We start from the raw sequence: 17,553 nt of genomic DNA, 5'->3' as shown, positions 1-17,553 counted from the left end.
GACCAGGGGCATGGATTTGTATGACAGTGTGTCCGTCTGCCTGGAAAAAAATAACCTGCCGTGGAGAAAGCTGACAAGCGTCACAACAGATGGATCACCAAATCTAACCAGTAAAAACACTAGACTGCTAAAAAGGTTACAAGACAAAGTAAAAGTCAAAAACCCGAACTCAGAAGAACTGATATTTCTTCACTGCATCATACACCAGGAAGCCTTGCGTAAAAGTGTGTCGAAGCTAGAAAATGTCAAAATGGTTGTGAAGCTTGTCAACTTTATACAGGCAAGAGTGCTGAACCACCGGCAGTTCATTCAGCTGCTTAATGAAACAGAGGCAGAGCACCATGACCTCTTGTACCATTCAAATGTGCGCTGGCTAAGTCTTGGCAATGTGTTTCACTGTGTCTGGGAACTAAAAGGTGAGATAGCAACGTTCCTCAATACGATTGGCAAAACTGACGACTTCCCCATATTACAAGACACAGACTGGCTGGCCAACCTCACGTTCAGTGTCGACACACTGAGGCATCTGAATTATCTTAATTTGAGACTTCAGGGAAAGGACGTTTTTGTGCACGAACTGTACAGCAACGTGAAAGCGTTCAAGGCCAAACTTGTACTGTTCTCCAGACAGATATCCAGTCGAGATTTCGCTAATTTTCCTACACTGACCGGACTAAGCACACCAATAACACAGTCTCGCATTGAGAGGTACAGCAGCACTTTGATCGACCTCCATGCAGAATTTTCCCGTCGCTTCACAGACTTTGCAAAAATTGAGACTGAGCTTGAACTTGTCTCATGCCCCCTATCTTTTGACAGTGAGAAAGCACCACCAGACACACAACTGGAACTCATCGACATGCAGTGTGACAGTACATTGAAGGAAAAGTTTCAGACAGCACCAGTTAACCAGTTTTATGCCTCACTGAATGAAAAAAAATTCCCAAACATTAAATAGCATGCCCAAAGAATGCTTGTTTTATTTGGATCCATATATGTGTGTGAACAAACCTACTCAGTCATGAACTACAACAAATCCCACCGTAGATCAAATTGAACAAACGGCCACTTGTCAGCTATCCTGAGGATCTCTACATCACAGATCACTCCAGACTTTGACACCCTTGCAAGGAGAGGGGACCAGGCTCATGTTCACATTAACACACTCATAACCATGACTTGGAAAGACAAATACTAAGGTTCTCCTTCAGTTTTATCAGACATAGTTTTATGATGATTGATATGCAGTGCAAACGAGATTGTCTGTTGTAAATTTGACTCAATAACAGATATTAAATAATAATTTTTGTTTAATGTGTTAATGTGACAAATGTTTCTCTCAGATAATATATGCTCCATGCATACCTCCACAGTAAATAAAAGTTATTTTATCAAGGATTTGGCATGTGGCCCTTCACTTGGTTTGCAAAACTTGATGTGGCCCTCTGGTCTAAAAAGTTTGCCCACCTCTGCACTATGACATGTTTCATTCCTTCAGGATTCAGGAAAAGTAGAACAAAAGTTTTGTCTTAACCTTGATCAGACTCACCACTTTTTTTCAGGTAATGGAAGCTAAAGGCAAAGTTACGCTGCCTTTCTCCTGGCACCCAACTGACATTAACCAATGTTTGTCCAGCAGTTATGTTGATTGCAGATGGTGGTTCTGCAGAGGGAACATGTAGATAATACAATATTGTAGATTATATTGTGTCCTGCTAACACACTAAACAATGAGAATGCTGTGCAGTTTCACCTCCATCCAGCAAGGTGGCGCCCTCCCTTACTATAGGTTCCCCATCACCAGCAGCGGTGCGTGCTCGAAGATCAAAGTGGTATAGGCTCTGAGGATTCAGACCCTTCAGTGTGAACTCAGTAACAAGGGGCAGATCGATGGACTCCACCTGTTGTGGGCTCGAAATCCCAGGCACAGCTAAACAGAGAATAGAACAGAAACCCATCAGAATGAAAAAGACTTCACATTAAGCTTCTCTTTGTAAAGCTGTTTAAAAATCACATAAGCATATCTCCAAGGTAAACAAGCTGTGTCAATGTCTACTATTTACAGAAACAATTTAATCTCTTAATTCACTGATACTGTATTATTTGCTTTGCTGCTTAAATAAGCTGTATTTATAATTGTCTCTCAAAATTAGAATTTGCTGTAAATGTACTGTAAATCGGTTTCAAAGCTATCTGTATTATATAAAGTGCAAATACAGTTGAAATAAAAAGTTTGAGTTCACCCACTTTCGTAGTACTGCAGCAGGTAGCCTGTGAGCGCCCCGTTGGGTTTGTCTGGAGCTCCCCAGCGCAGGGTGATCTCTGTCTCTGAGGGGCTCTCGAAGGTCAAGAATGAAATTGGTCCAGGAGCTGGATGCCAGAAGAGCACAAGTTCAGCTGATCTAAATCCACATTCATAGAAGGGTGGCACTTTATAATAACTTTCATTCATAAATCATTAACAAACATTATATAATGCTTAGCAGATCATTAGTTAATATAAATATATTCACATAGCTAGAAACATGATATAATGTTCTTGGTAATGTTTACTAATTATTAAACATTATCTAACGATTAACAAATTATTATTTCATGCAAGTTAAAATGCTTACAAATGTCATTAAACTTTCGATTCATATGATCAAGCACTTATTGAAAATCTACAAATGATTTTAACAGATGTTATACAATGATGAAAAGCTTTGTTCTTGGTAATGTTTACTAATTATTAAACATTATCTAACGATTAACAAATTATTATTTCATGCAAGTTAAAATGCTTACAAATGTCATTAAACTTTCGATTCATATGATCAAGCACTTATTGAAAATCTACAAATGATTTTAACAGATGTTATACAATGATGAAAAGCTTGTGTTAATGCACAACACTTCTGCTGCTGTTGAGGTGTGATACGGGTAGGTTAGGGACAGGTTTGGTGGTATGGGTAGGTTTATGGGTTGGTTAAAGGGTCAACAGTGTACAGGGGTCAGTTTGATTATTATAAAGGAACACGGTTCAATCTGCTTATATTATATTGTTTTGATAAATGAACAAGTATTTTCTTTAAAAAAATGATTCGTTTCCTCCTGTTTATTTATGATTCAAGGAATATCCTGTTTAATGATATACTGGAGAGTAGTATACTAATGTGAGTGTTTTTTTGTTTGTTTTTTGTTTAGCAAGCATTTATCTAAATTTAATCAGCCACCCTTTACACAAACCTTGTTACAGTAGCCAAAAGTCCAGTGACCATAAAGATAGTAAATGATTAGTAATCATTTATAAACATTTACAAATGATGAATAGTTTCAACTTTAGATTTGCTACTGCAAAAATATGAACAAATAATTAATAAATGATTAATAAATATGTGTAAATAGAAGAAGTCTACACAACTGTCATGAATCTGGTCCGTGGCCTTCCGTCCAGTTGCCACCAGAGGTCGCTCTCCCATTATACTGACTCTCACACCACACAGACAGTTACACATCACCCTGGACTGCATTTCCCATCATCCATTGCACTGATTGCACACAGCTGTAACCAATCACATGCTCACCTGAAAGCTATTACACACACTATATAACACCCACTCAGATCCTGCTCAAGTCGCTGAGTACTGTTTAGTATTTATCTCTCACCTAGGGATAGCTACTTTACGGAGCTATTCCAAGTTCCTGAGTCTAGCCTTTTTCATAGTCTGGTTTCCTGTGTCTTGATCCTAGACTGTTATCTCGTCCTGTCTGATCTCTGCCTGCCCTGAGGTTTATAGCCTGTCTTGGATTTAGCCTTTGCCTTGCTGTTTCGGACTCGATTGGATTATTGCTTGTTTTGGATTACTCTTTTGTCTTGCCCTCAACATATCTGTTTGCTGGTGTCCGACTCTTGCCTGTGTTGACCATGCCTGTAAATAAAAGCTTGCATATGGATCCGCATGCCTCTCGTCTCATCGGCTCCGTTACAGAATACTTGGCCCCACAAGGATCCAGCAGCTTTTCAGAGGAACATTGGTCAGGTATGGACACAGCAAGAATATTATTAGCACTTAAACAAGACCCACGATCCCTGGAGAACTATATTCGAGAATATTTAGCAATCGCGCACTATTCAGATTTACCGGACTGTCTTTTGATAGAGTTTTTTTGTGATGGCATTAATCAATCTCTACAATCTGAGTTTAGACGCGAGGGTCCGCGTTCGTCACTCGCTCAGTTTATGGATTATGCTCTGTTGTCTGTTGGTTCCTCATTCACCGTGGGTGTCACGAAGGAGGAACGCAACGTCACGTCCGTGCCTATCATGGCGGCAACAGCGGAGTCCGTTTACAAAATGGCAGCGACAACAATGCTTTGTCATGTCACAGTTGATCTTCATGAGTCAAGTCAGGACACCACTGATCTTCATGAGTCAAGTCAAGTCACAGCTGCTCTTTCTAAGTCAAGTCAGGTCACAGTTGATCTTTCTGAGTCAAGTCAGGTCACAGTTGATCTTTCTGAGTCAAGTCAAGTCACCGCTGATCTTTCTGAGTCAAGTCAAGTCACCGCTTCTCTTTCTGAGTCAAGTCAAGTCACAGCTGCTCTTCCTGAGTCGAGTCAAGTCACAGTTGATCTTCCTGAGTCGAGTCAAGTCACCGCTGATCTTTCTGAGTCAAGTCAAGTCACAGCTGCTCTTTCTGAGTCAAGTCACATCACAGCTGATCATCCAGAGTCACGTCACATCGCAGCTGTTCGTCCAGAGTCACTTCACATCGCAGCTGTTCGTCCAGAGTCACGTCACATCACAGCTGATCATCCAGAGTCACGTCACATCACAGCTGTTCGGCCAGAGTCACGTCACATCACAGCTGTTCGGCCAGAGTCACGTCACATCACAGCTGTTCGGCCAGAGTCACGTCACATCACAGCTGTTCGGCCAGAGTCACGTCACATCACAGCTGTTCGGCCAGAGTCACGTCACATCACAGCTGTTCGGCCAGAGTCACGTCACATCACAGCTGTTCGGCCAGAGTCACGTCACATCACAGCTGTTCGGCCAGAGTCACGTCACATCACAGCTGTTCGGCCAGAGTCACGTCACATCACAGCTGTTCGGCCAGAGTCACGTCACATCACAGCTGTTCGGCCAGAGTCACGTCACATCACAGCTGTTCGGCCAGAGTCACGTCACATCACAGCTGTTCGGCCAGAGTCACGTCACATCACAGCTGTTTGTCCAGAGTCACGTCACATCACGTCTGTTTGCTCAGAGTCCTGTCACTTAAAATCATTAGTATATTTTTAATAAAGTGCATGATTGTATGAATTGAAAGTTTAATGACATTTAAGCATTAACTAATGATCAGTTAAGCGTTACATAATATTTGTTAATGATTTATTAATGAAGCTTTTAATCATTGTAAACCATCTGTCAAAATAATTTGAAGATTTTTAAAAAAGTACATGATCATATGAATTGAAAGTTTACTGACATTTGTAAGAATTTAAATTTACCTTAACTAATGATCTGTTAAGCATTATATAAATGTTTGTTAATGAAAGTTATACTACAGGGCCATTGAATGCTTGAATCTGATTGGCTGATGAACATTCTGAGGTGTGCAATTATTTTCAGGGAAACGCACGGCGAACGTAGTTCCAGGCAGCTCTCTTGTCCGCATTACAGTTCCATATCACTTCGCATAGTTAACTGTAATAACGGAAATTAGCATACAGTACCTATACAGCACACAGGAATTACTGCAATCACACGTGCTCGCACATGCACAATACGGTCACGCAGTTTGCACAAAAAGGTGTTGTCAGCGCTGCCCTGACGATTTGATCAGTTAGCCTGCATAGTGTAGCAACTTAAAGGCTACACATGACATTTCTCACTAGCGAGGTAATAACAGCGCTGTTTAGAGATGCTGCTGCAGAACACTGTTGAGGGATGCACAGAGGTAGCCTAATTCACAAAAGCGCTCTCTTTCTCTGTGCGTCTCTGTCTCTCTCGCTCTCTTTCTAATAACTTAATTAATAACTGCATTAGAATGCTATCAATGGCTCAAGCCTCCATTACCAGCTTTAAAATGACGTGTTGGAACTAGCAAAAGAGGCGTTGGATGAGATGCGGAAGAAATAATCCTACTCACAATAGCGATTTAAGTACAAAAACCGGACGGATCCCTTTAAATATATCATCTGATTGATGTCTTGAGGTGTGGTAACCGTAGTATAAGCGGAATAATTGACTCCGGGCCATTGAATTATTAGAAAAATAATGCACACCCGAGGTGTAACGGCCATGGGTGATTCTGGTTGTGGCCGCATCACCACCTCGGGTTTGCATTATTTTTCTAATAATTCAATGGCCCGGAGTCAATTATTCCTTACTTATTATAAAGTGCTACCCATAGAGGTTTTCACATGCGCTGTTAAAAGTGACCTTACCGCCCTCTGGAGTGGTGAAGTGATACTCAATCGAGCGCGGACCTTCACCTCTGCTGTTGAAAGCTGCAACTGTCAGAGTATAGTCTGAGTATAACTGCAAGTTGCTCAGGACCGTCTCCACCTTATTTCCATAAACCTCGATTTCTCTGTACTTGTCAGCCACTGGAGCGTGCATCGGCAGGCCTCTTCGGCTGTGAGTTCTGGGGCCTTTCTTTCGCAGATGGATCTCAAGAAAGAGAGAGAGAAAATACACAGCTATGAGAATCAGCAGCCAAGTGCAGAAACTATAAATGATGGTTTATAGATCATGTACCTTGTAGCCGAGTAAGTGTCCTTGGACAGATTCCATGCTGACCGGACTCCATCTTACCAGGACAGAGGTTTTGTTCAGCTCGGTCACTGCCACCTCTGAAGGAGCTTCCAGAGGTACTGTGAGAGATTGACAGGCATTACTATGAAACTGTCAAAAGATTACTAATACTCTTTTCAAAATTAAATTTTTTTTTTTTATGTACTGAAAAATTATGTTTCTGGAAAAGCTGGGAACTGAAGCAGGAAAATGTTAGAAAACGCACCATCTTCCCCCGAGTAGCCAATCTTAGCAACTGGTTCTGGTCCTGCACCAAGATCATTGACTGCCTGAACTTTAATCTCGAAGGGGATGAAGGTCCCGGTGCCGTTCACGATGAACGGAGGATGTGAGACGCTGCTTTCCTTCCAGTGTGGACCTCTGCCTGAAGCTTGACGCCAGTAGATCTTGTACTCAAATCCTGGTCCATTAAATTGCCGTTGCTCCAGTTCCTTCCAAGTGTAAAAGTGTAAGAAAGGAGATTAAACATGACGATTACTTCAAAATCATCTTCTCTTTGTCATGTGTAATCTGGCTTTATCTTTTGGAGAAGACTCCTGGAGAGCTACCATCCTGCAGACTTCAGCTCAAACTGTGCTCCAAAACTCCTGCCTGTAAAGATCAGCACTGAACGCCTTCAGAAGTGTTTGATGAAATCTGCAGAATGGAGACTTTTCCTCTAGTGGAGGACTGTTAATCACCTTCCATGTGATGACCATACTGTTTGGATCAGTAGACACCGTCGTCACATTCTCTGGATTCATGTCCGGTACTGTGCGCAAGAGAGATCCATTAATACAATAAAGGCTTTCCTAATCAAAATGAACCAATTTCTCACAAATGAAAGCTTTCATGGCAGCTCCTAATTTTAAGTTTTAGCAAATAAATGTTTATCGGTGGTCATGCATCGCACCAATTCATACAAAATCACCACCTTGTAAAATAATTAGGTTTTCTCACGAGATTGGGGGGGAACTTCCATTGCAGTTTTCCTTATATTTAAAGGAGACCCCAGGTTTTTTAAGAGTCTATGATGTAGACTGTAGACCACATATATAAATGTATATTTTTCAGAAATATTTCTAAATGTATTGAAATACATGAAGTCAGAAAACTAATGTTGTTTTCCATTTGAATTAAGTCTATTATTCTTATTTTGTCTCGTTTTAAGCAGAAAACTCGCTTGATTTTAACACTTATTTTTCTGAATCTTATGCCATTTTGCATGTCAAGGAAATGTTTTCTAGTCCAGTTATTTAAAGATTCATAAATCAAGATACAAGACTATTAAATACAGAGGATGAAAAGTCACTTTTGCAGTGAAAAAACTTTTTATATGTCTGTGTCATTATTATGATAAACAGTAAGTGTCTTACTGGCTGCTGGTGTGCTGTAGGACTCTGAGGGAGGACTGGGCTCACTGGTTCCTATGCCATTAACAGCTCTGAGCCGGAAGTGGTATGTGCTGTACGACTGCAGATGGATCTCCAGGTGTCTGATGTCTGGAGAAACTCTACTGTACTCCTCCCACTGGCCTTTTTCTGGATTCTGCTCCTCTTTCATCTCAATGACATACTCTGGTGGACAACAGATATAAAAGGTCACACAATCCAACTGTAGCAATGTCTGATTTATGGAAAAAAATGTGTAAAGTCAGATCTTTTACTCACAAATCAAATGACAAATGTCTGCTGTACAGTCCGGATATTTTGTTTACAAGTAAGTATGGTTCTTGAGAAATATTGAAATACATGAAGTCAGAAAACTAATGTTGTTTTCCATTTGAATTAAGTCTATTATTCTTATTTTGTCTCGTTTTAAGCAGAAAACTCGCTTGATTTTAACACTTATTTTTCTGAATCTTATGCCATTTTGCATGTCAAGGAAATGTTTTCTAGTCCAGTTATTTAAAGATTCATAAATCAAGATACAAGACTATTAAATACAGAGGATGAAAAGTCACTTTTGCAGTGAAAAAACTTTTTATATGTCTGTGTCATTATTATGATAAACAGTAAGTGTCTTACTGGCTGCTGGTGTGCTGTAGGACTCTGAGGGAGGACTGGGCTCACTGGTTCCTATGCCATTAACAGCTCTGAGCCGGAAGTGGTATGTGCTGTACGACTGCAGATGGATCTCCAGGTGTCTGATGTCTGGAGAAACTCTACTGTACTCCTCCCACTGGCCTTTTTCTGGATTCTGCTCCTCTTTCATCTCAATTACATACTCTGGTGGACAACAGATATAAAAGGTCACACAATCCAACTGTAGCAATGTCTGATTTATGGAAAAAAATGTGTAAAGTCAGATCTTTTACTCACAAATCAAATGACAAATGTCTGCTGTACAGTCCGGATATTTAGTTTACAAGTAAGTATGGTTCTTGAGAAAACTCATTCCCCTTATTAAAAGGAGAGGGTTTTTTCGGTTTTGTTTTGTTTTTTTGTAGCGGCTCTGAGCACTCACATCGTTTCATTTTGGGGGAAAAATAAAAAGTAAACAGAAGAATCCATCAATCACCACTGAGGAGCAGTGTTTTGTAAAGGGCTCTGATGAGAAGCCAGCAGGAGTTTTTTTTCTTTTTCATATTACACACTCATGAATAAATTACTGACAATATAAGAAGTTTATAATAAAACAGAGGTCAAAAATGTAATAAACACCTTTCTAATGATGCTTACTGATGTCAATTGAATAAACTGAATAAATGATAGAAGAGGGTGAGCGGTGGGCTTTTCTGAATGTAGTCAAAGATTTGATTTCAGTTACCAGACACAGGACTGTTGTTTTCAGTGCCTGGCGTCCAGGATAGCGTGACACTACGGTCCATCTTTTCAGACAGCTCCAGAGAGTGAGGAGAACCAGGTTTATCTGAGGAGTGTCCACCACATCCATGTCTTTAAGAACCAGTGAAATGTAAAACCAGATTGTATTTGGTATGTGGGAGTGACAGACTCACCCAGCACGGTGATGGAGCCGGTGGCGCTGACCGAGTCTAGTTTAGTGCTGATCTCACAGCTGTAGGATCCTGTGTCCTCCACCTGAACGTCAGTGATCTTCAGAGAGCCGTCTGCATATTCAGTGTATCTGCAGCCATTGAAATCGCAAACTATAAACACCACTGCAATAAATGCAATTCTTACAAGACATGAGCAGCTGGTTTTGGCCACACTGAGGTTATAGCTGTGTGTGATGTTTACGTGCTCATGGGTTTGCTTTGCTCAGTTAGTTGCACACACTGATATGGTATCTCGAAAGAGAGCGGCCAGTGGCTGATAAAATGTAAATTAACTTTTACACAATATTTACTCGAAATAAACAAAAATGAACAGAATCAACAGAAACTGTGCACTAATAACTTTGGCAGCAGTTTGACGACTGCCGATTAGCAGAGATATGGCTGGTTTGAAATGGTTTAAATGGTGTGTTTACTTGTCATCATTAGCAGATGATGTGATCTTGTGTTTGTCCTTCTTCCACTGAATTGTGGGTTGTTTTAACTTGTGGTCCACTGTATATTTGCAGTGTAAAACAGCATCAATTCCACGTAAAACCCGTAGATCCTGGGGAGGGTTCACAATCTTAGTTCTGTCTGGAGACAATAACATGAAACGACATTCATGAGCCATTTTGCTCCATTAATGTAACTTACAGAAGAAAGATTCAATTTTACCCATAAAGTATAAAAAATGGATGTTCCGTATAGCACAAAGGAGTCAGACCTGAATGTGATTTTGCTCTAGGTTTTTGGACTACTTCCCTCCTTCAACATTGGAGGGAGCTTTTTGTCTAGGATGTGGATTGTTCTATTGCTATTTGCTATTGTTGCTGCAATTTCTTACATTAACGTTAACCAGCATTAAATTACTGCATAAACCATTTAGAAAAATGAACAGTACCTACACTGTAAAATCGAATTCGTTGGGCTTACTTAAAAAAAAAAAAAGCATGCAAACCGATTGCCTTGAAAAAACTAAGTGAAATAGGAATAATTTGTTGTACTGACAAATGCTTAGTTAGTATAGTTTACTTACACAAGAGTTCTAGTAACTAAAAAAGAACTGTAGGGGGTACTTGATCCTTTCATTTAGGTTTACTCATGACTTAGTATAGCTACTCACTGACTCCCAGAGAGCATTGCGGCATGAATAAATTATACAGTTGCTTTGTTTTACAGTTGTTGATTTGATTTGCTGTCTTGTGTCAGTAGTAGCACAACAAAAAGAGCAAATTAAATAGTTATTGTTACAGTTAATGAAAATAAATGAAATGTAATTGTTACCATCGTTGTGATTCACGTGCTGAATGTTGAAGTCTGTGTGTGACTTCAGCGTAATATTACACACTATTTAAGCATTATTTAAACCCAATTGATAGCATCTCAAGGTATTTTACGAAAAATGAAATTGGAAACAGTTCATTAACAAACACACAAACAAAAAAAATACACTAAGGTTTTAATTAGAAGATCTTAATTAGACCTTCTAAAAGCATCCTATTTATTTCTTTTCTTCCCTTGAAATCAAAGCTCTGCCTTCATGATGCATTGCTACATTAACAGGAAGAACATAGTAACTTAAATGAAGTTCAAAGTGCTCAACCAAAGGGAACACTAATCACTATAATTGTGAATAAAAAAACCCCCACATTTTAGGAAAATCAACATCAATTTATGAAGTTAGCTTATGTGATGTTCTCAAATATTTCAGTTGTATTGAGAATTCAACATTCAAGCTGACTTTGGGAAATGAGTGAATGCAACTAGTGAAAGATAACTGCAGACATGGAGGAAATGGGTGAAAAGTCTATTAAGACTCTTTTTCTTCTGCTGTTGTTATGTTGCACATTAGCAACATATTAATGCACTGCTGCCTCTCACTGCTTTATTAATGTCATTGGTTCCTTTGTGGCTACTTGAATATTTTAAGTAAGTGTCACTCAAAACAGTAAGTAAATTGTTTTATTTGCCTTGAAATTAGCTGTAACTTAATAAAACCTAGTAAGTATAACAACTAAGTAAAGATAACTAATTAAATCTAAGTAAGGTAAACTATTGGATTTTACAGTGTACAACAGTAGCCTAAACAATGTCAAAAACGAGCTATTTGGCAAACATTAACCAAGAGCGAGTGTGGCCTTGTTGACCTAAAGCTCAAAAGAAAATAAAGTTCTTTCTACATTTTGAAAAGAATCCTTTCATAGTAACCGGTAATGTGTATTAAGCAAGCACATTATCTAATTTTGATTGCATGTTGAGCGATGAGTTACTGTACCTTCAGTGTCAAATGTGATAGGTTCGCATGGATTTAGAGCACTTACTCAAGACCTCCAGCTCAGCACTGATGCTCCTGTTGCTGTGCCTCACTGAGCACGTGTAAATGTTGCTGTCGTCTTCACTCACGTCACTGATCTGAAGATTTCCATCGCTCGTCTGAGACATTTTAGCATTAGCCAGAGCGGGACCAGAGTCAAAAATCACCCTGCATACATTCAAACCCACTGGATTATACACACAAAACAACAAAACATCCTCCAGAAAAAAGCTGTTTTTTTTATGTGTTATAAAATAATTACTTCATATTTGTATTATAAAATGGTCTTTTCATTGAAAACTACAAAGATTACATACATCATTGCTTCTTATTAAAGGGTTCATGGATTTTTAATTCTTTTTATATGTTACTATGTTAATAGGTTTACTTATAATGTTGGCTCAAAATCTTTTTTCCACAAAAATAAAAATACATATGTGAGAAATGATTCTTTTCAACCCTCATGCTGAGCCACTGTCTGCAGTGATCTGTTTCGGGCTTGAAAACGGCCACTGTTATGACTGGCTAACTTCACTGCATAGGAAATAGTGTCCTATTATAGAAATGCTTTGTCTATAAGGAGGAGGATATTTTAAGCTCTGAAACTTGCAGAATGCTTTAATGGTACAAATACATCTTATCTGCCAAAAGCATAAGGCAAAATTGATTTCTCATGTCACGATCCCTTTAGTACATAGTAAATGTGTTCAGAAAATGAAAAAAAATAAATGCTCACCAGTCAACTTTGGGTTGTGGGGAGCCAAATGTTCTGCATTGCAGTAGAACCCTTTGGCCTTCTGTGGCCTTGTACACCAGCCCATCTGCCGTCAGGATCTGAGGAGGCAGTTCTGACAGACACAAGCTCAGCTTTTTATTAAAATCCAGCACGGAAAACAATCAACAGGCCGACAGCAGATTTTCAGAATGGCATGAATCAGGTACAAACTGTTGTTCAATTTATTTTTAAGCACAAATCCATATTCTGACAAGAAATCACTTCATGCGGACCCATTCTGGAGTGATAGTTCCCAGCCTTTCTACAGCGTGGTGCAAACACATGCAAATAATCAAAGTGCATTTGATTAAATGTTACACTACTGATTCTCACCAACTACATGGACATGCGTGTTGACCAGGATATTGCCATGTTTATTGGTGGCCTCGCACTGATAGACCGCCGTATCGCTGTACTGAACGTTAGTCAGGATCAGTGTACCAGAACTCACATGCCGCCTTGCGTCCGAGTCCGTCCCTGCGACACACAGAAATGAGGAGAAACTAGAGACTTGACGTGAACAACAGAAATCTTTAAGTCTACAAAGAGAAAAGTGTCTCAAAACATTGCAAGATTGTTTAGAGTTATGAAGGGAGCTATTGGGTGGCATTTACAGAGGAAAAAATAATCCATTAATGCTGCTCATTGTTTTGTTTTGTTTTCAACTAGAACTTCACTTACTGTATTTCATTGAGACAATTATGAATTAATATTCAAGACCATTTCTTGACATATACATTCTGTCACAAGTACTGTGCTCTAAGGAGACAGGCGCACAACGCAGGAGTAATCCAGCACACAATCTTTAATTCCAACTTCAAATCAGGAGAATAACCAGGAGACAGATAAATCACAGACATCAAAGAGCAAACATGACGGTGAACGGACGAAGGCTAAAGCCTGGCTCACACTACAGGATTTTTAGCCCGATTTAGCCCCGATTTCCCCCTCCCGAGAATCGGAGCAAAAATCTTGTCGAGCCCCTCGATCGGTCCCGATGTTCGGCGCGGATTATCTGGTAATGTGAGGCGTTCACAGATCGAATCTTGCACCTCCCGATCTGCTCGCACACAAATCGGGGCCGCCCCGATCATATCAAACATGTTTGATATTTAGGATTGAAATCGGGATGATGACGGCTATATGATTACGTCAGTACTTTCACAATAGCCAATGCGCGACCGCAAACTTTCATTATAATACAGAGTGTTTACACGACGATGTTAATAATATATTAATTGCACAGTGTGAGATTCATTGGTCATAACATAACTTTGTGAGATCACGATGAACTAAGAGTGTCAGTTTTTAGTGGTTAAAAAAGGAGCACTCTTTGCGAGCTTTAGGCAATAATCCATTTAAAATGTAGAACTTTGTTTTTCGGCCACACACACGTTGCAAAGTTTCAGGAATGACATCTGCATATTTATGCTGGATTCGCTCTCGAAGTAGTAGTGATTGACATAGTGATAACCGTAGCAGTGGGACAAAATATGTGAAAATGTGCATTAAGACTAGAGCACCCTCACTAATGTCAGAAGCACCCTGATTATTTCTGGTTGGTACGCTTTTATTGTATAGCCTACAAAAACAACAAAATACAAATGCACTAAATAAAATAATTTCATAAATGCACATTTACAATTTAAGCACTTAACTAAAATAAGTATTAAATAATTAAATAAATAACTAGAGAAGGCTGACTATAACCATTTTGTTTCCATTTAGTAAGAAAAGTCTATACTCTTCACCTGAATTAGAAAAAAAAAAGCTCTTCTGGTGTTCAGGGATGCGAGGACAACGTTTGAGCGTGTACACGCAATATCTGAGCGAGAACAGAGCCAATTCATGAAATAAAAAAAAACTATGTATAGTTAAAAGCACACGTCCAGTTTTGTATGAGTGAAGGAAATCCGCTTGTGGATTCTTGCAGTGAGATTCTTGTCTCACGCATCACATGGATCGCGTAACATTATGCGCTCTCGACATTTGTCATTAAGATCACGCTATAGAAACCGCTTAAAATTTTGTATAAAGAAGAGAAGAAAGCGGCCCTAGGCAGCTGCCTACACAGGATCTGCCAGATGCCGTTAGAAATGTACTAAAAACAAGCCTATCGCAAGATATCTGGTGATCACGTGAGGCGCTCCCTCTGGCATGATAATCTTAATAATATCTTGTAGTGTGTGATGCGCCATGATGTTCAAATCTTGTAGTGTGTGCATGTTTAAGATTTGAGAGAAGATAATCTGCAAAGATTCTCCTTATGTGTGTGCTGCAACCAGATTTCATAATCGGTTAGGATTTTAAAACTCCTGTAGTGTGAGCCAGGCTTTAGGGAGAACTGAGGACTTATAAGCAAAACCCAAACAAAAGGAACTAATGAGATGATTAATACAACACAGGTGGAAACTAATGAACGATGATTAAATAAACGAGAACAGGAACTGAACCAAATAAGGGCAGACAGGAACTAAACAGAAACCAACACGTGACACATTCATATATAAATATATACATCTACAAACACTTCACTGTTTTTAATTGTCTCTTCCTTTCATGTCCCTCATTTTTTATTTCAATGCATAACCATATTTCATTGTAACTAATTCTTTTTTTTTTTACTTTTAACTTTTATTGTATTTTTTCCCTTCTTCTAGTGTTTGGTGGTTTTGCTTTTCTCTTCCCTCTGACAGGTTGCAGCATACAGTATATGGTGACTGCAAACGTGTGTAATTTGTCTGAAAGTAATTTGTCTGCTTCTTGCAGAGGAAAGCCAGCAGTTTCTCTCCATTCTGTCTTGTTTTATTATTAGTTTTAATTTGTTTCCTTTTATTTCCTTTTTATTTTCTGTTTAAATTTGATGAGGCAATTTATTTTATCGTACGAACCCCTGAAAACTGCCATGCTGGCAGCACAGTAGCAAGCCTTTAGCTGCCCAAAAGATGTGTCAACTCAACACACCAGCACATATTGTAGTGAAACCTGGTACGTGTCACATCCCCAAGTTTACATAGACGGATAGAACTAATAAACACAATCATATCATTTCACTAATTTTGAAACACTTTTGAACACATAAGCTAGTGAGACTTGGCAATTTTATGGCACTATAAAAGAAAAAACATGAAAGTGGCTATAACTGCAGAAACTGCTGGTCCAATTAACCTCAAAACTGGCCTGCAGTGTCTTTGTCTGGGTTGCCATTATAATCATGAAAAGCATGGCTGCCATTGGCCAGTCACAAGACCAATCAGAAAAATGTAGCCACAAGGTGACGCTGTCAATGGTGTCATTTAATGCAGCTTTTTCAATTATTCAATTGTTCAGTATATTTAATCAAGGGTTGCTTTTTTCCCCCACAGTATGCTTGGTGTTATAAGTGGTGTATAATTTATTTATTGTTACTATTTTAACACTTAATTTCAGAATAATAATAAAGTACATAAGAGAATGATGCTGAGACTAAAAAAAATGTCTTTCTATCCCATGTGTTCCCATGTATTTTGGAAGCTTACAGACAGCTCTTTACATTGTATCAGCTGATCAGTCATGCAGGCTGAAATCGACGCATTGTGTACCTGTGATAGGAACACCATTGATGCTCCACGTGACATTTGGGGTGGGTATCCCTTCAGCCTGACAGTCCAGTCTCACAGTCTCTCCTGGGGCATACAGGTGGTCTTCAGGCCACTTGTTCCAGTAAGGAGCAGCTGCGATCCATAAAAACAACAGAAACGATATAAAATATCATATATTAAATTGTATACTGTGACATCTGGCAGTGTCAGGACAGAAAAAAAAAATTAATTAACAGAAGAGATGAATGGATGGAAGAGATGTCTAGTAAGGACGTCATGTAAGTGTCTAGATAAACTGTAAAAGTGCCGCTGTTTGCATAGTTTATTAATAAGTTACAAATAAAGGTTACTCGTGCTCTTTAAATGAATGAATGAGTGTAGGTAAATGTGTCTACATGCACATGCGTCAGATTAGCTGCTAGATTTGCCAAAATGAGCAATATCCAACAGAGCACACTTCATTACAGCAAAACTTATTATAGTGATTACAATAACTGGGTAATAATAACTAGGTACTAACCCTGAACCTACCCTACTCCTAAACCTAACCTTAACTCATGTAGTTACCATAGGTAAGTGCACATACTGTAAAACAGAGTGCAACCCATTTTGGTATCAAATCTGACCAAGAGCAGTGTGTGTGGTTCCACTTTAAGGTGTTGTTGCTGCACAGATAAGTTTTGAGCAATATTAATAACATCATGTACATATTTTTCAGCATGGAAGTGATTTTGTGTAAGAATTTCATTAGCCACTATAGGCAGGTAACAAAGTGCAGTAAACGGTAAATATATCCTCCTGAGAACCAGAAATAAAAAGCTTTGTGAATTTAGTATTTTTTCATGTCATTACATTGTTTAGAGCATAAGAAAAAAATGGTAAAATAACATTTTTGAAAAATTATGTTTTATTCATAAGTTATGCTATGTCCTCTGTAGAGGACACCGGGACTCAGTTTTTCTAAAAATAAAATGGCAAGAGTAGACATGAAAAGGCAAAAACAATGGGAATTTTTTTAAAATCACCAATCAATTTTTAGGTTTCAGGATTTTTTTATAACTAACTTTGTTTAAGGATGGCTCTCAACTATGTTATAAAATA

At 38.9% G+C, this 17,553-nt stretch overlaps 1 protein-coding gene across 1 annotated transcript in view; it reads right to left on the bottom strand.

Moving 5' to 3' along the window:
* LOC107598812 (neural cell adhesion molecule L1.1-like) overlaps positions 1-17,553 on the bottom strand; it is a 57,190-nt gene that overhangs the window by 19,510 nt on the left and 20,127 nt on the right. The window contains exons 8-22 of the mRNA XM_016290243.1: positions 16,453-16,584; positions 13,205-13,348; positions 12,833-12,944; positions 12,104-12,264; positions 10,217-10,376; positions 9,744-9,871; positions 9,554-9,655; positions 8,812-9,012; positions 7,486-7,556; positions 7,011-7,236; positions 6,749-6,864; positions 6,436-6,661; positions 2,248-2,370; positions 1,754-1,930; positions 1,550-1,663 (exon numbers count right to left, since the gene is read on the bottom strand). Coding sequence (XP_016145729.1) covers positions 1,550-1,663; positions 1,754-1,930; positions 2,248-2,370; positions 6,436-6,661; positions 6,749-6,864; positions 7,011-7,236; positions 7,486-7,556; positions 8,812-9,012; positions 9,554-9,655; positions 9,744-9,871; positions 10,217-10,376; positions 12,104-12,264; positions 12,833-12,944; positions 13,205-13,348; positions 16,453-16,584 — 2,193 coding nt within the window. The remainder of the gene's footprint in view (positions 1-1,549; positions 1,664-1,753; positions 1,931-2,247; positions 2,371-6,435; positions 6,662-6,748; positions 6,865-7,010; positions 7,237-7,485; positions 7,557-8,811; positions 9,013-9,553; positions 9,656-9,743; positions 9,872-10,216; positions 10,377-12,103; positions 12,265-12,832; positions 12,945-13,204; positions 13,349-16,452; positions 16,585-17,553) is intronic.

This window comes from Sinocyclocheilus grahami, unplaced genomic scaffold (assembly GCF_001515645.1).
Source record: "Sinocyclocheilus grahami isolate Dianchi unplaced genomic scaffold, SAMN03320097.WGS_v1.1 scaffold256.1, whole genome shotgun sequence".
Lineage (NCBI taxonomy): Eukaryota > Metazoa > Chordata > Actinopteri > Cypriniformes > Cyprinidae > Sinocyclocheilus > Sinocyclocheilus grahami.
The sequence above is the reverse complement of the archived record's forward strand: the minus strand, read 5'-3'. Positions and strand labels throughout refer to the sequence as shown.